The sequence below is a fragment of the Cornus florida genome, unplaced genomic scaffold (genome assembly GCF_030987335.1).
Source record: "Cornus florida cultivar Cherokee Brave unplaced genomic scaffold, ASM3098733v1 CherokeeBrave_3.0.0_Hap2_Chr09, whole genome shotgun sequence".
NCBI classification, from domain to species: Eukaryota; Viridiplantae; Streptophyta; class Magnoliopsida; order Cornales; family Cornaceae; genus Cornus; species Cornus florida.
Genome location: NW_026775579.1, coordinates 30,127,082 through 30,149,280, shown reverse-complemented (window position 1 = coordinate 30,149,280; position 22,199 = coordinate 30,127,082). Strand labels below are relative to the sequence as shown.

General features: G+C 34.9%; 1 protein-coding gene across 1 annotated transcript; it reads right to left on the bottom strand.

The window, feature by feature from the left end:
• Positions 1 to 1,040: 1,040 nt before the first annotated feature.
• LOC132272450 (putative wall-associated receptor kinase-like 16) lies at positions 1,041 to 4,206 on the bottom strand. Its single transcript, XM_059773599.1, has 3 exons — positions 3,318 to 4,206; positions 3,024 to 3,194; positions 1,041 to 2,236 (listed from the first exon to the last, which is right to left on the bottom strand). Exons 1-3 carry the CDS (start codon positions 4,204 to 4,206, stop codon positions 1,041 to 1,043), a joined length of 2,256 nt encoding a protein of 751 aa, XP_059629582.1.
• Positions 4,207 to 22,199: the final 17,993 nt, after the last annotated feature.

The window sequence follows — 22,199 nt, the reverse complement described above, 5'->3', positions numbered from 1 at the left end:
TTGTAATTGACATAGGTTGGGTGGATATGGAGTTAATTTTTGACTTTAAAGAAGAAGCACATGTGAAGTGGAAAAGTCATAAAAAATTCTAAAAGAAAAAAAATAAATGGTACATTTGTATAAAGAGGATGATTTATGATTGTGAGAAGTCATCAAACAAGCATTTGAAGACTTTTTACAAGCCATATATATCAATGCAAATGGCCAAGATAATTGTTGCAGTTGAAGCAGGTAAAATTGAAGATCAACCAACGAACTTTTGTTCAAGTCCCCAAGATCAATAAGAAGTTTATTTAAAAGTTACAAAATCATGTTTAAAGGGGGTGTTGGAAATTAAACTTGATTATGTGCTTTTTAGTGTTTTTTGAAGGTTAAAAGTCCTTTAATATGATGTGTTTGTGGGAGTTTGTATTTGTGTTAGTAGAAGACATGAGAGTTAAGTCTACTAAATACTATGTTAGTGGGATTAGTGTGAGTAATTGGACATTGAAATGTAATTAGTTACATATGTCTTAGAGTCCATATAAACTCATGTACTATATCTATTTTAGGTGAGTAGAAGAATAATATGAAGTAGTAGAAGTGAAAAACAATAAATTTTCAAGCATTTCTCCATATCCTCTTCGCTTCCTAAATATTGAGTGTTGTGTGTTTAGCCCACTTATTTTCAACAAAGTGGTATCACAAGAGCAAATCCAACAAAGTGGTATCAGAAGAGGAAAACCAACAAGGTCATTGGTCGTCTTGTTACTAAAAATTTTCTTGCTGACAATTTTAGCTGAATGCCATTGATTTAATTGTATTTACCCTGTTTTTGGTATAGAACTATTCTTTATATGTAACAAAACTCCAACTATACACACAAAATAACTCATTTTTCATATATACATAAAGAAGTATAAGATAAAACTTCAAACAGATTATAATTTTTAAGGGTCTGTAGTGCAACTTTGTCACTTGCAGCTACTCTAGTGACAAAGTGTACACTTTCACAAAAGGAGTAGGTTATATACACACAAAGAATTACATACACACAAAAACTATTGCCAATCATATAATGGCATTATAGTATGGTCCCTTTTGCTAGCATACATAGCAGTAACACTATTGTTGTCAGTGGTATGTAGACTTTGATCATCGAGCAAGTATAATGTCTCTTCAGCATACAAATCTACATTTACCCATGGATGCTTCTCCGTCATTCTCAATATTCCCTCCAACTCGATTGCTACATCCTTCATAGTAGGCCTTTCCTCTCCTTTTACTCTTAAGCACCTCTTTGTGAGCTTAGCAACTTCTTTGAGCTGCTCAATCTTTTCCTCATTGCCTACTCTATCCTCAAAAATTTTGAGCAAGTGATCTTCTTTAACAGAAGAAACAAAGTACATCGCTAGGTTTCTGTCTTTCTCAGGCCTTTCAAAAGAAAATGCCTTCTCTCCTATTGTTAGCTCAGCTAGGACAACTCCAAAGCTATAAACGTCACTCTTCTCAGTCAATTGACTCGAACGGAAGCACTCTGGATCCAGGTAGCCAATCGTCCCTTGCACCAATGTGGTTATCTGAGTACTATCCAAAGGAACCAACTTTGAAGCTCCAAAATCAGACACCCTTGCACTGTAAGTATTGTCTAGTAGTATATTGGTACTCTTAATATCTCTGTGAATTATTGAAGGTGATGTTGCCGAGTGCAAGTATGCAAGTGCTCCAGCAGCTTCCACTGCTATTTTAATACGAATTTCCCATGAAAATAAGGCTGCGCGTTCTTCATTGTGAATATGGTCAAACAGTGTTCCATTTTCTATGAACTCATAAACTAGTAAAGGGACTTCTGTCTCTAAACAACATCCTAACAGCTTTACCACATTCCTATGGTTGATTTGAGAAAGAATGACCACCTCATTTATGAACTGCTCAATCTGGCTTTGATCACTTATTTTCGACTTCTTAATTGCAACAACTCTATTATCTGTTAAAACCCCTTTGTATACTGTTCCAGAGCCACCTTGGCCTATTACTCTACTATGGTCGTAGTTGTTGGTAGCCTTCTTGAGATCTTCAATGGTAAAGATTCTGGTCGTTTCAGCTGAGCCTTCATATTTGGAGAGCTGTTGTTGCAGCATAAATCCACCATTTTTCCAGAAGAAATTTTCTCTAAGTTTTATGAGCTTTCTTTTCTTCATTGTCCAATATATCCAAGAACTTCCAAGTACTAGCACTAGAAGGCCTATGCTTGTACCTGCAATAATTTAATATGATTGAAAACTATCAAACATCAAAGTTCTAATAGGTTCTTTCATATCCTAGCAAATAAACGTTAGGAGTACTCTAGCATGGCAAATCTGAATACTAATTTCATTCCTTGAACCATTCCAAAGTAAACATTACATTATATAAAATATTGTAATTGTTTCTTGAGCTTCTGGAGGGACAAAATATCGGAAGTCTTAACATAATTTTCTAGTCAGGTAAATTTAATTCATTATCTGTGTCTCACCTGTACAGAATTGGTAGGATACAAAGACAAGAGACAGGCATCATTTTTGACATTATTTTTACAAATTGACTTCTCTAGACTCGAATCCAACATTCTTGATCACAATTTTGCCGAAATTGTCAGTTAGTCTGAAAATTCCTGAAATTTATAGACAATTCTCGTGTCATGATGATTTTGTGACAAAGAGCGTTGTAACCTAATGATATTTCATCTACCACCCAAAATGGATGGTGATGGCAAATGGCCGTGAGTTTCTTGCCAAGAAAAATAAATAATAATAAAAAAAGAGAGAATGATGATTTCGTGGCTTCTTTAAAGAACTAATATTAATTTTAGCTTAATAATTCATTTTATAAATGTTCATACCCCTTGGCTTCTTTAAACAGAGTTAGTAGGTGTGTTCAACAATAATTATCTGTCCTTATTCAATTATTTAGACAAAAAATAATGAGATTTGTATAAGAACTAAAACAAACTGGACCATAGACCAGTGGTATAACAAAAATCATAGAACAAACAAAATTCTTACCTAAAGCAACATTAATCAAGGTAGATCCCCTAGATTGACCTTTGAGATGGCAACCTGTTCCATTTTTCATTCCATCGCCTTCAAACCCTTCTGGGCATGAACATGCAAAACTCCCCGGAAAATTTGTGCATGTTTTGTTGCAGGGATTTGAAGTTTCACACTCATTGATATCTGGAAAAACAAAAAGGGATCAAAAATTAAAAATGAAAAAAATTCATTCACTGGGAAGAACAGCATATATTTCATACTCAAATAAGCAAATACACTAACATGAAATTTACATATATACACTACCTTGGCAGCCATCAATGAGGTAAGGGTTCCCTTGAAAACCTGATGAGCATAAGCAACGATACCCCGGTCCATTGGTTGAATTGTAGCATCTGCTACGCGACGCTTGACACGCATAGTTTGATGAGTTTTTCATAGCTTCTTCACATGTCTCATTTCCCACAGCCCAATCAAGCACCACAGGGACAGTCTCTCTCTTCTGCAAGTCCTTCAGATCTAAAGACGAAAAACTGAAAGCTGTTTCTTCCACTACGAAACCATAACCACATGGATTAAAGTCCATTACAGTGGAATGATTTTTCATGCTCGTGACAGCCACTACAAAATCTCTTGATCCTTGTGGTATTGAAGTCTGGCAGCATCCCCGGTCAGAACAAGATCCATTAACGACACTCCCAACGCGGTCACACACGGAAAGACATCCAGTTGTGTAGTTCTCTAACTCAAAATCTTGCACCACAGCAACTGTGTCGCACCCAACAGCCGTGAACTTGTTCAACGTGTTAGAAATGAAGAAATCAGTCAAAACGAGGGTTGATGTGCGATCATAGTCCGTGCTGACACGAATACCGGACTGGTTGTAACAGTCCCGTGCCACAAAGGATGAGACTCGCATTAGGCCATCAAGTGATATGTCAAGGATTTCTATAGGATCATCAGTTTTGGGTACGAATGGTTTTGTTGGGTTGTAATGTGTGTCGTTACAAGTGATGAGGAAAGAGGGATTGAGGGAACAATCAGAAGTTGTGCCGAAAGGGAAGGGGATGCTGAGGTTTCCGCAGCTGGATGGGCAGTCTGGCTTGGGCTGAGGCGGTGCTGCTGCTGTTGGTTTTGCTGCTAACATTGCTGCAAGCAATGTGAATTGCACTAGTAGTATTTCTGGGCAACCCATGGAGCTTGTTTTTATCTTTATATATGAATTGCACTAGTAGGTTTGGTTAGATGAAAATAGCTTGTGAAGTGTTTGGGATCTAAACGTGTGTGTATATATAGAGAGCTCAGAGAGGCCTTTTTACGAGTCTAGATAGGAAAAAGTATTGGAATAGCGAAATTGTCTATTTTTCAACCGAAAAATTAAATGTTTTCTTCAAAATATACTGAGAAATATATATTTGTTTGGTTCAGTTCTAAATGAAATGAAAAGCTATTTTCAGATGATTATAAAAAATATTTTATGAAAATAAATTTTTTTTAATTAAATTTTTAAATAACTAACAATCAAACGAATTTCTATACAATTTTCTGATTTTTAATAAATAATCATCTGTTTTCTCATAAAAGTAAAGTCAACGAGCAATTTACCTTTCACAAATATATATATATATTTATAGAAACAGTACTTCCACTATAAATAGTTTTCTGAAAAGAATTTTTAAAAGGTAAGAGTTAAAAAACACATATTTTATAGTCTTAGTTTTTATGTTTTAGTTCTGAGTTTTTAAAACAATTTTATGATAATAAACCAAGCAAAACCTTATTTTATTTATTTATTTATTTTCAATAAACTTACAGATTTACAACTACTTTTTAGTATTATTTTATTGGTCAAGTGGAGAAAACACCACTAAAATATGTTTACTGTGCATATCACATCCCTTACGTGCAAAAAAAAAACCCCTAAAATTTTAATTTGGTGCAAATAGGTCGTGACAAATTTAAATCCTAAGTTGATTAAATTAACCATTTTATAAAATGTATAAAAATAAATAATTTTGTAAAATGACCGAAAAGAGCACTATTGGAGGATGCTCCTCTAATGCAAAAAACACCTCTAAAGTTTTGATCTTGTACAAATAGGTCCCTCTGACAAGTTTAAACCCTAAATTCACTAAATTACATTTACTAAACCTTTTTATAAAATATATATAAAATATTATTTTATAAAATTACTGAAAATGATACTATTGGAGGACGAGGGCAATGGACAAGTAAAGATAAAAATATAAAATAAATAAATAAAAAAAAAGTAAAGATAAAAATAGAAAATAAAAAAACAAAAATAAAGTGCAAACTAAAGAAAACAAAATTTTTCCAAATTCCGAAAACAAGTGCACACTCATATTGGGATTTTTTTTTTTTTTGTTGATTAACAGTGTTGGTACAAAAAAAATTAAAATAAAGAAATTAAAAATTTAGTAGAAAAGAGTAACTGGAATCTAAAAAAATTCAAATCGTTATTCTACAAATTCTCAAAGTTATTATAAAAAAAAAATTGTTTGAGATATACATGGAGAAAAAAGTTTACAAAAAAAAAAAAAAAAAAAAAAATATAATGTGCACATAACATCCCTATACTATGAGATTAGTAGCAATATATCATCTTGAACATATATTTTCGAAATAGTAAAATAACAAAACGGGTATTATAATATTAATATATATCAGATAAGGTATTTTTGCACAATGTGAAAAGATTTATAATATTTTTTGTATATTTTTTTAAATAAAAAGTAAAAATACTAGGCGAAATATACTTTTAAAGTATTTTATGCACTTATCTCATTATTTTATTCCAAACCAACATAATTTAAAGGAACAATTCTAGTCCAAGTTACGTTAAGGAGGACTTGGTCTTGGATGTATTTACTTAATTAAGGAGGACTTGGTGTGTCAATTCAATATGGACTTTTTTATGTGCCAGATTTATCTGTGTTGTCATGGTCGATGTACTATGGATAGAGAAGTCTAACGTATATATCATTGTCACCATAACAAGGTGTAACGATGTGAGTGATGATTACCAAGTCACCTTTGAAAATCTTGCAATGAATTAATAAAAATCAAGATAGAGGAGGAAAACATTTGAGTGGCGTTGTTTTTGCTTATAAGTTAAGGTTGATGATCTCCGCATAGCTTCAATTCTCTCTATTTTAATGAACAACAAACTAATCGAAACACTGTAGAATTGTGCGAAATGTTTCCATTTTTTTTTTTTTTTTCTTAATTTTAAGATAGTTTGTATGTTCGGCTTATATATGACTGGCACGTAACACTGTCTATTTTAATTAAGGTAAAATTTGTCAGTGTCTTTTTATTTTTATAAATAAATTCGTCAAAGTCTACTTGTAAGAGATATGACTGATAGTTTCTTATACTGTAAGATATGAACACATTTTTAATCATGTGACAGCATTGTTGGAAGATTTGGACTGTGTCAAATAACTCAGCAAGGAAGACGAAATGATGGATACTATTGGCAGTGACGGAGTCAGCATTTCAAGTAAGGGAAGGCCCACTGTCAAACAAAAAAATAAATAAATAAATAAATAATACGGAATACACACACATATATATAACAACTATAAAATTCAAAAAGACAAAGAAGAAGAAAATTATTAAAATATAAAAGGAAAAAAAAATGAAAGAACCTTAATAGGAAATAGTTAAAAAGTTTTAATTGAGGAAGAAAAATTTGACTTTTTCTACTAAGGAAATTTAAGGAATGTGAAGAGTAAAAGAAAAAATAAGAATATAATTTTAGGAACTATAAATTTGAGGGGGCACTATATAAATTTTTTTATATATATGAAATTACACATATATTATAGGTTACTGACCAACTCAGGGTGGGCACGTGCCCCCCTAGGCCTTCATTGGCTCCGTCCCTGACTATTGGTAATTATATGAATGATATGCATATAATTGGGACATGTTGACTTTCGGGAAGAAAAAAAAAAAATAAATAATAAAAAAAATTCTTTGGACCTTGTAAACTTTTGGGAAAAAAAAAAAAAAAAAAACAGTCGAACCTTGTAATTTTACTCTTAAACAATTGACATTGTTAGAATATATTGTATACTAGGATTATGATTACCATGTATAGAGTTACCATATATATATATAGGTTTTAATTGTTCACCACACATAATCCCTCCTATATATAAAATCAATACAATATTCATTTATTTATTTCTAGTATGGTATCAGAGCTGTACATGTACATCTTAATGATTTCTATTGCTATCATGCCCTTGCAACTTTACATGAAACTCACACTTTTCATTAAACATCTTCTAACCCTTTGTGGCAACAAGCAATGAAAGAGGAATTAGATGCACTAACCAAAACTCAAACATGGGATCTGGTTGATTTGCCTCCTGGAAAGTCTGTAATATAATGTAAATGGGTGTACAAGATCCAGACTCATTCAGATGGGTCTGTTAAGCCCTACAAGGCCTGACTTGTAGCCAGAGGATTTACACAACAGTATGGCATTGATTTTGAGGAGACATTTGCTCCTGTTGCACGTCTTCCCTCTGTTCGCATTTTTATTGTTCTGGCTGCTTCCTGTCATTAAGGACATTTTCAGATGGATGTTAAGAATGCATTTCTCAATGGAGATTTACTTGAGGAATTTTATATGCATCCTCCTTCAGGTTATCATCATCCCCCTAATAAGGTGCGTCGACCCCGTAGGGCTCAATATGGCCTGAAACAGGTACCCCGAGCTTGGTTTGCCAAATTTAGCCATATTATCTCTCGTCTTGGGTATTCTGCTAGCTATTATAAATCAGCTCTATTCATTCAATGCACTAACCGAGGTATTATTCTTCTTTTTACTTTACATTGATGATCGATATGATCATCATTGGAGATGAATTGACGGGAATTCAGGAGCTCAAACAGTTTCTCAATCATTAGATCGAGATGAAGGATCTTGGACCCCCCAGTTATTTTCTTGGTTTTGAGATCCCTACAGCTATAGATGGTTACTACCTCACCCAGGCAAAATGCATATCAGATCTTCTTTCGAATTCAAGTTTAACTGACAACAAGATTTTTGATACACCATTTAAGCATAACACAAGACTTAATCTAAATGATGGCAAATGTCTTCGAGATTGTACATTGTATTAAAAATTGATTGGTGGTCTAGTTTATCTCACTGTCACCCATCGAGACATCTCTCATGCCATCCACAGAGTTAGTCAGTTCATTGCTGCTCCCAGATCTACTCATTTTGTTGCCGTTGTTCGCATCCTTCGCTATCTCAAAGGCACTACGTTTTATGGGCTTTACTTTTCTTCTCAATCGTCACTTATCTCTTGGTGCATCAAGAAACAAACTGTAGTTGTTCAATCTAACACAAAAGCTTAATACATGGTACTTGCTGATACTACGTCTGAACTTTTGTTATTCCATTGTCTCCTTTAGGACATGAGAGTTTCTTCATCCATTGCCACTCTTATCGATTGTGATAATAGGAGTGCAATTCAAATTGTGCACAATGATTTTTTCAGGAGCGTAGCAAACATGTAAATTATTGGGGCTATATATATCAACTCTAATTAGATCTTAGGGTGTGGCAAAAAATTAGAGATAAGAAAAAAGAGAGGATCATCATACGTGTTGTGTGATTGATTAATTTGGGTCAATACAAGAGAGAGCAATTGAGAGAGATTAAGAGAAAATTCTCCATTGTAAGTCTTCATCTTCTTCATAGTGAATTTGTTCGGTGTGCTCCATGGACGTAGCCCTAAGATTTGGGTGAACCATGTATATATCTTGTGTTATTGTGTGTGATTTTTTTTATTCGTTATGATTGTTTATTTATTCCTTGAATAACATTGTTTATTTTGCGTTTTTGCCATAATAATTGATATCAAATCCGGTTGATTATGTAGAACAACTCCAACAGTACTAGATATGTCCAACCCTTCAGTACAAAAATAACTTATTTTTCATATATACATAAAGAAGTATAAGATAAAACTTCAAACATATTATAATTATTTAAGGGTCTGTAGTGTAACTTTGTCCCTTACAGCAACTCTAGTGACAAAGTGTACACTATCACAAAAGGAATAGGTATATATACACACAAAAATTATTGCCAATCATCTAATGGCATTATAGTATGGTCCCTTTTACTACCATACTTAGCAGTAACACTATTGTAGCCAGTGGAATGTAGACTTTGATCATCGAGCAAGTGTAATGTCTCTTCAACATACAAATCTTCATTTACTCATAGTGCATTAACATCTTCAGGTATGGTTACAAATTCTACCTTTAAAGAATTTAGATTAGACTTATTTGATAAAATTATGATTTCTTCATGTTCATCTCAATTGGAAAACGAAATCAAATATTATGGTAATTGTGTTCATGTTGTGAAAAATGATAATCTTCTCTTGAAGAAAGTTGCTCCAAAGAAGTATGACATTGAAGCTCAAGATGATAAGAAATTCTCAAATTATTTTTTAAAAAATAGTTTGGACAATTTTGCAATTAACATAGGTTGGGTGAATATGGAGTTATTTTTTGACTCTAAAGAAGAAGCACATGTGAAATGGAAGAGTCATAAAAAATTTTAGAAGAAAAAAGATAGATGGTACGTTTATATAAAGAGGATGATATATGATTGTGTGAAGACATCAAACAAGCATTTGAAGACTTTTCACAAGCCATATACATCAATGCAAATGGCTAAGATGATTGTTGCAGTTGAAGGAGGTGAAATTAAAGATCAACCAACGACCTTTTGTTCAAGTCCCCAAGATCATTAAGAAGTTTATTTGAAAGTTACAAAATCATGTTTAAAAGGGTGTTGGAAATTAAACCTAATTATGTGCTTTTTAGTGTTTTTGTGAAGGTTACAAGTCCTTTAATATGGTGTGTTAGTGAGAGTTTGTATTTGTATTAGTGGAATACATGAGAGTTAAGTTTATTAAATACTATGTTAGTGGGATTAGTGTGAGTAATTGGGCATTGAAATGTAATTAGTTACATATGTGTGAGATATATATATTTTGGGAAGATTGTGAAAAATATATATTCTGTAATTGGCAACTTTCGGTGTCAAAATAAGTCCTACTCAAGTTGCAATTCAAGTTATTATATCAGGATCAACAGCGACTGCAGAATTGGAAAATTGTTCAAAGTTACCATGACTGAGATCATTCGAGAAAAAGGTAAGAACAACATTTTAGGAAGGAATCTAAAAAGGTTAGGACATATTCCATATTTTCAGAAATTTCCAAAACAGGGTTTTTACCAAATTCAACCTGAAAATTCAAGTCTACTAGACTTGAATCGGTTCAGCCCCATTGAACCAGTTCAAGGTCTTGAAGATTGGCTTCGAAATCTTTCTGCCATTCTTGAATCGGTTTAGCACCATTGAACCGGTTCAAGAAGTCCTGTTCAGGTTACAATTCTAGTTTCCTGTTTTTGATTTCTTTCCTATTTGGTTTAGAACTTTACCAAATCCTATACACAAATTTTTTTATATTTTCATAGGGATTAGGACATTCTAAACTCAATATAACCTTGTTATACACATAGGTTTATTCACGGATTTTGCATAGAAAATTTAGATCCAATTGGGAGCCTTTTGAGAGATATTTTTTTATTCATTTAGAAAATCAATCTGATTTTTCTGATTTTATTATTGAGAGTACGCACATAAACACAAGAGTGATTTAAGAGTGTTGTTCTCTATCTCATTGGAATTGAAGCCTAATCGAAGATTTAAAAATTTCGGGAAAAGCAGAATTCATTCATTCTTCATTAAATTCAGATCTAGAAGAAAAGGGGTGAAGCGATCACCCTTTGAAGGAGTCAGAGCATTCATGGAGTGTTGTCTGATCTACCTGCAACTCTTCTACAGAGATCGAGAGTAAGCCTGAGGTCGAGAGCTGTTGGACGGGGGAGTCGCAAAGGCAGGGATTGTCAGCAATTGGTTTTTGGTAAAATGATAGGGTATGAGACTAAGTCAAAGTTCAGTATACTTTGCTTCAAACATAGTGAATCATTTATCTTAGGACTAGATAGTCCAACAAGGTTTTTCCTGTTACAGTTAGTCTATTCTACTAATTGGAGTTTCCTCGATAAAATCCTAGTGGCATATCTCAAACTCTATTTACTTTACTTGCACTTTATTTTTGCTTTGTGGTTTGATTTTAGTTTTATTTCGGTAAAATTAAGATAAGTAAAAATTAGATAGAGCAAGTTAAATATATTTACTATCCTCTAGGTTATCTATCCATATTATATTCCACAACCATTCTGCTATGCACACACAACAAATGGTATAAGACCCATCCACTATACATTGAGTTGTTCCTTGTGGATTTTTTTTTTCAATAAAAAAAATTTTCTGTTTTTGTTTTCAAAATTTGATATGGATAGAGTTCTCAAGGAAGGTGCATCTATTCAACGTACTGCTTTGTTTGATGGTGATAACTATGTTTTTTGGAAACCTAACATGACAACTTTTCTTATGACTCAAGGTAAATATGTTTGGTCTGCAATTGAAAAAGGTTATAAAAAACCTACAGTCACAAAGGATGGTGTTATCATTAAAAAGGAAGAGTCTGAGTGGACTCAAGCTGAGAATAATGCTCAGGAAGGAAACACCAAAGCTTTGTTTTCCTTATTCAAATCTGTTGTCCAATCTGAGTTAGCTCGTATTGCTCATTGTAAAATTGCAAAGGAGGCATGGGATATACTTCAACTTACCCATAGGGGAACAAATGAAGTTAAATCTTCAAAGATTGAGATGCTTGTGTTTCAATTTGAAAATCTTAAGATGGAAGAAGATGAAACCTTTTGTGAGTTTTACATGAAACTCAACCATATTGGGTCTGGCCTTCAAAACCTAGGAAATAAAGTGACAGATAAGAAGATTAACAAGAAAATTCTTAGGTATTTTCCTGAAAGGTTCAGAATCAAAGTTGAAATACTGCAAGCAACTCAAAACATCACTACCATGCAAGTTAATGAGGTTGTAGGTCATATTAAGAACTATGAGATGAAGTACTATGGAAATTCCCTAAAACCTAAAGACTTAGCCCTAAAAGCTTCAAAGTCTGATTCTTCCAAGTCCGAGGTTAAGTATGATAGTGACTCTGATAAAGAAATTGCTCTTATCACTAAGAAGTTTAGAAATTTGATCAAGTCTGAATAGATGAATGCATTTAAGAAAGGGGGAGAGTCAAGATTTAAGAATAAAGAGTTTTCATCTAGGGAAAGTGAGAGACAAGATAAAAGGAGAGAAGAGGAGTCTAAAGGAACTGAGATTAAATGTTGGACATGTGGTGGTACAGGTCATACATCAACAGTGTGTCCAAGTCCTAAAAATAGCTTTGTTGCTAGAAAAGAGTCCAAAGATAAAAAGAAGGATAAAACAATGAATGTTTCAGTTTCTAAAGATAAAAATGCTTCTTTTTCTGATGATTCTTGTAATAATGATGATAATCCTCTTGCTTTTGTTGCTTTTATGAGTAATGATGCTCCGAAAAGATTGCCTTTGTCTAACACAGATGACTCAGATTTTGAGGACATAACAAAATCTAATGATGAAGATTGTTACAAAAAAGCAACAAAGGAGAATTATGATAAAGCCTTCAATGAATTGTATGTTACATATGTTCAAACGAAGAAAGGCTTCAATAAGCAAGCTAGAGAATTGAAAGAAGTTGAGAAGCAAAGAGATGCTCTGAAGAAGGAAAGTGAACAGAAAAAGAAGGAGATTGAAGATCTTTATGGAAAAGTAAGATTCCTAGAAGGTGAGGTAAGTTAAGTTAATTCTGCAAATGAATCTCTTGTTTCTAAATTGGAATTTCTTGAAATTGAATTGAAAAAGTCACAAGAAAAATTGATTGGATTTATTTCTGGACAGATTAAACTTAATGAGATGATTAATATTGGTAAGAATGTGAATGACAAAACTGGCTTAGGTTTTAATGAGGCTTCATGTAGTAAAGAGGATAAAACTGTTTTTGTAAAACCTAATAACTAGAATGTGCCTAAAAATAAATCCAAGGTTATTGATTCATCACATGCTAATATGTCTTATGTGCCTACTATTTTGCATTGCACTTATTATAGTACGAATGGACATAGGGAATATTATTGTTTAGGAAAAGAAGAGAATCTTTTTCTGAATTTCATGCTTTTGGTTCTTATGCTAAGAATAGGGTTCATGCTAGAAAGCAAAATTTTGTGAATCAACCTAAAAATTCTCATGCTAAGGCTTACTTAAACAAGAAAAAGGTTGAAATTGAAAAGTCTTTTCGAAAGTTGAACGTAAAGACTGTGTGGATAAAAAAAGAAGACTTAGTTAATTATGTGCCTGTTGATGCTATGGGACTTGTTCCTAGTAGATCTATGGGTGTAAACCCCCCTAACTAATTCCTAAAAAGGTTTTATGGTCATAAATTATGCTTTGATGAATATCTTATTTCCATTAGACCATATCTTGTAATTTAGGATTTAGGTTGTTTTTCTTTCATGAGAAAGTGATGATCATATTTTTCTTGTCAATACATGAGTGATAATTATTTCTCTTGAATTAATTATTTTTGAATGCAAATTGGGGACACATGATTATTTGATGAAAAGATTCTTGATGTGTAATCTATATGTTAAAAGACAATTCGCTTTGTTTATTTCTTTTTGAAGACGAGTCTCTTGAGTTCATATTTTTCATATGCACTAGTCCAACTCTGAGAAATTTATTTAGAAATCATTGTAAAGTTGACTAGTTCATATTGCTTATAAAAGGTATAAATGTTATTGTTTTTTAAAAAATATAGAGCATGTGTGTAATGACTCGGATTTTTCGGATAAATTTTCTCCGTTGTCTTTTCCCTTCTGAGTTTGGTTTCTTGTCGATTAGTGTCATCTCGAGTGCTTTGGAGTGATTTCTGAGACTCTTTTCTGTGGATTGACAACTTCCTTTGAGGACCGAGTCAGTTCCGCACTTTTTCGTTTTTTGACACTATTCACTTTCTGTCTTTTCCCTATTTTGTCTTTTTCCCTATTTCGTCTTTTCCTCATTTGTCACTCTGTTTGCGTAACCACACTTCTTGTGTTCAGAGTTGGTTTCTGACTTCGCGTATCTTCATTCTCAATGATTTCTATGAGATACGTATCTTTACTTTCGTGAGAAAGTACTCTGGTTGCTCCCGTTGTCCATAGGTTATAAATGCAAAGTTATTTGGAAACTTTTTCTTTTCTTGGGGTATTTTTCATAAATATATTTTGAAGATATTTTATTTTAGGAGTATCTAAGAAAATATCTTTTGGAAGATATTTTCATTATGGGGCAGTTTCGTAATTTTCACTTTTTGGAGGGGTCATTGTGCAATTAATGAAAGTTACTGCTTAATGCCTTGTTTTGAGCCTGGATCCTCGTACGGGATTCATTTTCACATTTCGTCGAGTCGTGGACTCTTAGAATTTCCTCCTGGATGATGTTTTCTAGTTTCAGGGTTTCTGGGCCTAGTCTGCGCCAAACTTGTTTTGGGCATAACTCTCTGATCGGGACTCAGTTTTTGATGTGGTTTCTTCCGTTGTTCATATTATCTCATTTTGAATATTTTTTGTTCATGGAGTTTTGCCATTTGAGTGCGTCTGCCAGATTTCCACTTTTCCGGACCCGGCGGGGCCCGTTCGAGGCACTTTTTGAGTTTTTCTACAAATAGGAGGTCTTAGAAAGAAAAATCAGATTTTTCTCTCCCTCTCCTCCATCGCTGCCATCTTCTCTCTCCTTTTTTGGACTTCTTCCCTTCATTAAAAAGTGGTGATGCCTTTGTATTTATTGTTCCCCTCGACGAGGCCTTCGATTCCAACCGATTGGAATCTCGTTTTGGCCATTTCTTGAGTTTGGGTTTGACGTCAAGTTATGTTTTTGATGGGGCTTCCTTGGGATTCATGTTCGTGGTGTTGTCCCCGACAAAACCTAGGAGTTTCGTCAGATTCGGAGCTGATTTATTTTGGTGGGGATTTGAGATTTCATCTCAAATGGAGGTAGGGAATGTTATAGGATTTCTTGTGTGTTGTATTGTGAATTTGCCATGATTATACAACTTATATATATGCCTTGTATCAAATCTAGAAAGTTAGTAATTTTTAATTCTTTGTATAAGATTTAAAATTCATGATGATATATAACTTTGTTTTGAATTGTGACATGGTAGAAAATCTTGTTTTAATATGTTGGTTAACATATATTAAAATTGGATTAATTAAATAAGAATTGCAATTTTTAATTAATATTTATATTTTGTGAAAGATTTAAGTTCATGGTCATACCTTGCATGGAATTGAGTTGTATTATACTTCTAAATTAAGTTTTGGCATGTGTGTTAACATACTTTAATTTGAGAGCATTTGGTTGAATTTGGAAATCTAGAGACTTTAATTAAGGGTATTAATTAAAATCTATTTTGGTGGTTTCATGGGCCTAATTAAGCTTGTGTGTAAACATATATAATGATCATGATATGTCTATTAACATATATTAAATTGGGGCCAATTGGAAATGATTTGAAATCTAGAGAGTTTAATTATTTTGATGTAATTAAATTCTATCTTGTGTATTCATGGATCTAATCATGTTTTAGAAGTTGTTTCTATTTTAAGAGCATGGATTTAGACTTGTGAAGTATTCACTTGATTGTGTTATATGCATTGAAGGGCATTGTTGTTAAATTTATATTCATGAGAGTATGTTTCTATATGAATATATTGTTGGCTTGTGATTTCGTAGCATTATGGATATGAAATGCTTATTATGCACAATTGAGAGTTATATTGCTAACTTGTTACTATGTAATAGTAATATGTATAAGTTATGAACTTATTTGACTTATTTTGGAATCTTGGAACATTGTTGAGTTGAGATGGCTAGGGTTTGGCTCTAGTACGGGGACGTGAGTCCTCTAAGTCATTGAGATAGTGCGCACTTAGGGTGGTCTTCCCTGCGGGTTAGTGCCCAGAATAACCATTGAGGTCTCGGCAGAATTCCGAGTGTGATGTCCAAGTCTTCCACTTTTTGTTTTCGCATTCAATTCCAAGTTGAGAATCATGTTTACCTTGTTGACTTGTGGTTTTGGCTATTGGCGATTTTAATGTTTTTAAGTACATCCATACTAAATTGTTATATTTAGTTGGTTTCACACTTTTAGATTTCTAGTTGATAACCTAGAGAATCTATGTCTTGATGTGTGGTATTAGATATTCTAATTATACTAAATTGTTATATTTAGTTGATGTTGCATTTTAGACTTCAAGTTGATAACCTTGAGAATCTATATGTTGTTGCTTTGTATAAGCATGCTCCTATGTCGTTGCTTTGTGTAAGCATGAACCTATGTTGCTAAAATTGCATGAATGAGGTGATTGATGCTAGAAATGATCTTAGGTAGCTAGAATGCTCCTTGAGTCTCACCTTTGACATAGACGTTAGGTGGAATGAACCACAATGATTAAATCATGCAACTTGTAAAACGTAGGTCGATGCACGCTCATTTCCTATGAGTAGCTTTAAACACACCCCTATGATATTGGGGCATATTTCAGGTACAAGAATCAAAGTTGAGGTTTTCATTATGCTTGGATGGTTTGTGGACTTAGAGACTTCCACTTTTATGAAGGTTCGCTTGGAATGCCAATTGTAGTCTTATATGTCAACATGTGTACATTTGATTCCTTATATGTAATGTGTACATGAGTACACTCTTTACGATGTATTTGACATGCATGAGATGAGGCCGGAGGCCAATGACATGTAAATTGTATCCTATGTAAATTTTGACTTCATTGAATATTATGTAAGTATTGTAAAATATTGAGTTTTGGATTCACCATGTTTACATTAGGTGTGGGAATTCCATTTTGATTCTTCCATTAGCATTCATTCATCATGTATGAAGTATGGCCAAGGGCCAAGCGGCATTTTGAAACCATCTCATGATTTTAAATTCCAAGTTTTCGTTTCAAACTTCGTTTTTGGCATTTTGGCCGTTGGGGGGTCATATTTTGTATTGGCCATATTTTTGGGCCATGGACCATTGTAGCATGTCTTACTAGGTAAGTTACGTTTGCGTGCATGGTCGTTTCCAGGCAAGGATTCTTCTTTGGTGAAATGAGCTTCTTACGGACTCATTTTTCACTTTTGTTGCATATTCTGACCTAAGGGTATTTTTGGAATTTTCTTTGGGAAATAAATTCCGTTCTTCACTTAGTTGATTAGAAAACATTATTTTAGTGGGTGTTTCATTTTTGTGTTTTTCTAAAAAATGCCATCTTGGCATCGAAAATTGCATCCGAATTTCAGCTTTCAATTTTTTAATTTAGCAGCTTTTTGGACCCTCTGGACCAGTTTTCTTGGGACGGCATTTTGGGCATTTTAGATTGCGTATTTTTTTATTTTCCTTTTATTTCACGTTGAAAACTCGATTTTGAGGGGGGTTTCTTCTTTGAGTTTTTTCAGAAAATGTCATCTTGGCTCTCAAATTTCCATTTTCCCCTGAAAAACCCCTGCTGCCAGGTTTTTGGGCTGCCCATTCTGCCTCCATCACATGTAAACGGTTATGAGGGGTTTCATAACCGGTTACATGTGCATGGGCATTGTTTTTGGTGAGATTTTTGGCTTCCTAACTGGTTAGGAAGGTCTCCTAACCATTTAGATGTTCTTGGTTGTCCCCTTTTTGACCGTTCTGCCCCTTCTTCTTCCGTACGCCATATATTCTTCATCCGGACTTTGAATCAAGCGATTTTTGTGTCTAAGTTCATTAATTTTTCGTTGTCTTTCCAATGGTGTGCTCGGTGGCACCCACTTTTAAGCTGAAAATGACGATTTTGCCTCTAGGTTCAATCTTGTTCGTTTTTGAAACGTTGCTTCCCTATTTGATTCCTTTGGGTTTCGTGACCTCGTTAAGGGTCACAATGGTGTCTTAGAGTCATGTTGTATCTCTAGAGACCGTTGTTTATCTTTTGCTTCCGCATTTCGGATCCGTTATCGGGTCATCTTTCGGTTCATCACTGACGCACCGGGTTAAAAAACTTGGGCTGTCACAAGTGGTATCAAAGCTCCTTGGTTCGAAAACCTTTGGACAATGGGTTTTGGGTGCATATCATTCTTTTGTTGCCATGCTCTATTTATTTATATGCTTTATGATAACATCTTTTGGTTGATAACATGTTTATGTGTTTACGTGCTACATGTTGTATGCCATTTGTTTAACATTATTTTTTTCTAATGTAAAGAGCATGACATGTGACGTATGCTAGATTAGAATTGTATATGCATAATTGTGTTGCATTCTTGGCATGACACGGGATTGGTCATTGAAGCACGAGTTGAGGTTGATGGTGATTGTAGTCACAGTCTTGTGGTGATGTAGGTTGTTGTCGACCTAGTATTGGTTTTGAGGTAGGTAGATGGTCACCTTTTGTTTGGGCTCTTGTGAGATGAGTCATTTGGTGTTACCGTAGTGGTGGATTTGTTGGTTTTGGGCCATTATGAGGTTATGAACCTCTTAGGATCCTTGGTTAATCAGGATGATTCCTCTGGGATTGTAATTTTCGTGGGCGGGTACGTTTGTGGGCGGGTGCATGGCACTGTCATGCTACCGTACTGGCTAGCTACAAGCGCAGTTCGGATGGAATCAATGTTTGTTTTATTTTGATAGGCATTGTCCTTTGATCGGTGATGATGATGGTTGTTTTGGCGATCAGTCATGGTGATTGATTTAGTTGTTATTGGTATGGCTGTAGTTGCTATTTTCTTTGAGGAGTTCTTATGTGATGACGCTTTTGGGATCAAGTCGATTGATTGATATTATGGATAGTGAGAGCACTGCACTGTTAGTGTCACTTGTAGTGTCACCTCTAGATTCGGAGTTAGATTGTTAGAGTCTTACCGTTGTGGTAAGGACTCACATTTATTTGGAGACAGGTTGTTATCACATTGGTTTTGGAGACAGTTTATGACTAGGAATTGTCCTTTCTTTTCTTAGACACTCTAGGACATGATGTCCATAGGGTTCATTGTTGCATCATGTTATCTTATGCAGTTTCGTTTACTACCATGTTAGTAGTATGATTTATGATGTTGTGATGTATGAGTAGGTGGAATTGTGTCCACATTTGCCTTTTTGTTGTGTGGCATTAGCATACGTTCTTTATATGCTTAGAGATGCCATGTTGTTACTACATTTTTGCGACATGCTTTTGTGCTTATGTGGAGACGTTTTGCATGTACCTTTGATTTTTATCTATGTGAGTAGATTTTCTTTCTGGTAGCTGCATTCCTTGTCATATGCATGACTTCCAGGTTTGGTTTTCCCATTCGTTTCCCTCGATCGCACGTAGTGTGTATGCGGATTTCGTTTTGTGTTGGTTCAAGTAAGGGACTTCACATGGAGTGAGTCTTTTCTCTTCATTGCGTTGTGTACAGTTTTGGGGTTGACTGATCCGTGAGGGTCACTATCGTTGTCTTGAGTCCTTGGTGAGGATTTTATGTATTTTAGTCGGCTTACTTCCATGTAGGGGGTGAAGTTTTTGACCTTGTTGTCTTTCATTGCAGAGATGGAGTTGTAGAGTTGTCCTTTTTAGGACTGGTGGTTCCCTTTCTTTCGTGTCTTTCCTTGGGGAGTTTTTGCCGTGGTTGTTGATGGAGTTGTGGTGCTCAGAGTGAGTTGATTGGTATGAGATCATTTTTTTTTTGGGACTTATGTCCATATCATTGAGGATTTGTTTGATTGTGAGGTGAGCTCAATGCTCTTTTGAGAATGTCTTTTGGAGACTTGTTTCTATTTTGGAGACCTGGATGTTGTTAAATTTTAGGAAAAGTTTTGGAGGATTGTTGTTGGATATGGCTTGTTATAGAGTTTCTCGTCCTAGTTATGACTAGGCATAGTTTTGAGGAATCGTAGTTCTGATGATTGGTTGTGGATCAAAGAATGAGGAATTTTGATTTAACTTGTTATTTCCAAGTACGGTTTTGAGAGAATCATTTGTGACCTTGGTTGTTGGTATTTTGATGTGTGTGCCACTTGGTGGACTTGTATTTTGAGGATTTAGTTATCCGTGATAGGGATGTGGATCTGATGTTTGATTATGGTGATTGGTCTTGTAGTTGATCAGTTTCAGGGAGAAATGTAGGCTTTTCGATGAAATGCCTTATGGTGAGGTTCTTTTTGATCTCTGAAAGTTTTGATTTGCTTCTCAGGCTTTGGATTCTCGATTGATGTTGTTGGTAGTAGCATTTTGAGACATTGGAGTTGTTGGTTTTGTTGTGTTGAGGATTTTAGGCCTTAAGCATAATGGTGCCTGTGACATTGTTGTTAGAGTTTGGGATTAGCCAAGATGGTCCGGCTGGACATCTTTGGACCATATCTCAACTCTCACAAAATGTTGGTCTCCGTAGTGCTTTTGGCAATGATCATTTTTGACATTGATGTCATTTGTATCGAGAGGTTTCATGGGTAGACCTAGTGGGGGGCAGGTTATGAATTAGTGCCTTATACTGTCATGCTACCATACAAGGTTATGTGTTGTGGATGAGTACTAGTTGCCGTCGATGCTACCTTACTGACGAGTAAGTGTGGGCAGGCACTAGATACTATCATTGCAACCATACATTCGAGTACGTCGTGGGCGAGTTCTGGTCATTATTCGTACTGCCACATTGTGTTTGTTCTGTACCCTGATTTGATATGTGGTTATCTTGGAGTTCTTTTGGTGGTTGTTTTTAGTTCCTTATGATGGTTTCTCAGGAGGGACGCTTACGGTTGTTGTTTTCCATTCTTTTGTCTGACCTTGGGTTCTCTGTGTGAGTTCAGACTTGTCGTGTGGCCATGTGGTCACTTTTCCCTTGAGGGGTTGTCTTATCATGAGCACGCGGGTGCAATTGACAGTGGTTTGTGCATTCCTTTCAGCTTCGAGGTCGTTAGTGTAGCACATTGTGAGGGATACTCGGAGATATACTCTGTAGTTATCCTGGTTTCGCTTTCTGTTTCATTGGGCTGGATTTTGGGGACGAAATCCCTTTGAGGTGGGAAGGTTGTAATGACCCGGATTTTTCGGATAAATTTTTTCCGTTGTCTTTTCCCTTCTGAGTTTGGTTTCTTGTCAATTAGTGTCATCTCGAGTGCTCTGGAGTGATTTCCAAGACTCTTTTCTGTGGATTGACAACTTCCTTTGAGGACCGAGTCAATTCTGCACTTTTCGTTCATCGACACTATTCACTCTTTGTCTTTTCCCTATTTTATCTTTTTCCCTATTTCGTCTTTTCCTCGTTTGTCACTCTGTTTGCGTAACCACAATTCTTGTGTTCGGAGTTGGTTTCTGACTTCGCGTATCTTCATTCTCAATGATTTCTATGAGATACGTATCTTTACTTTCGTGAGAAAGTACTCTGGTTGCTCCCGGTGCCCATAGGGGCATAAATGCAAAGTTCTTTAGAAACTTTTCCTTTTCTTGGGGTGTTTTTCATAAATATCTTTTTAAAATATTTTATTTCAGGTGTATCTAAGAAAATATCTTTTGGAAGATATTTTCATTCTGGGGTACTTTCGCAGTTTTCACTTTTTGGAGGGGTCATTGTGCAATTAATGAAAGTTATTGCTCAATGCCTTGTTTTGAGCCTGGATCCTCGTACGGGATTCATTTTCACATTTCGTCGAGTCGTGGACTCTTAGAATTTCCTCCTGGACGATGTTTTCCAGTTTCAGGGTTTCTGGCCCCAATTTGCGCCAAACTTGTTTTGGGTATAACTCTCTGATCGGGACTCAATTTTCGACGCCGTTTCTGCCGTTGTTCATATTATCTCATTTTGAATCTTTTTTGTTCACAGAGTTTTGCCATTTGAGCGCGTCTGCCCGATTTCCACTTTTCTGGACCCGGCGGGGACCGTTCGGGGCACTTTTTGAGTTTTTCTATAAATAGGAGGTCTTAGAAAGAAAAATCAGATTTTTCTCTCTCTCTCCTCTCTCATAGCTGGTCCAAGCTCCATCCATGGCTGCCATCTTCTCTCTCCTCTTTTGGACTTATTCCCTTTATTAAAAAGTGGTGATGCCTTTGTGTTTATTATTCCCCTCGGCGAGGCCTTCGATTCCAACCGATTGGAATCTCGTTTTGGCCATTTCTTGA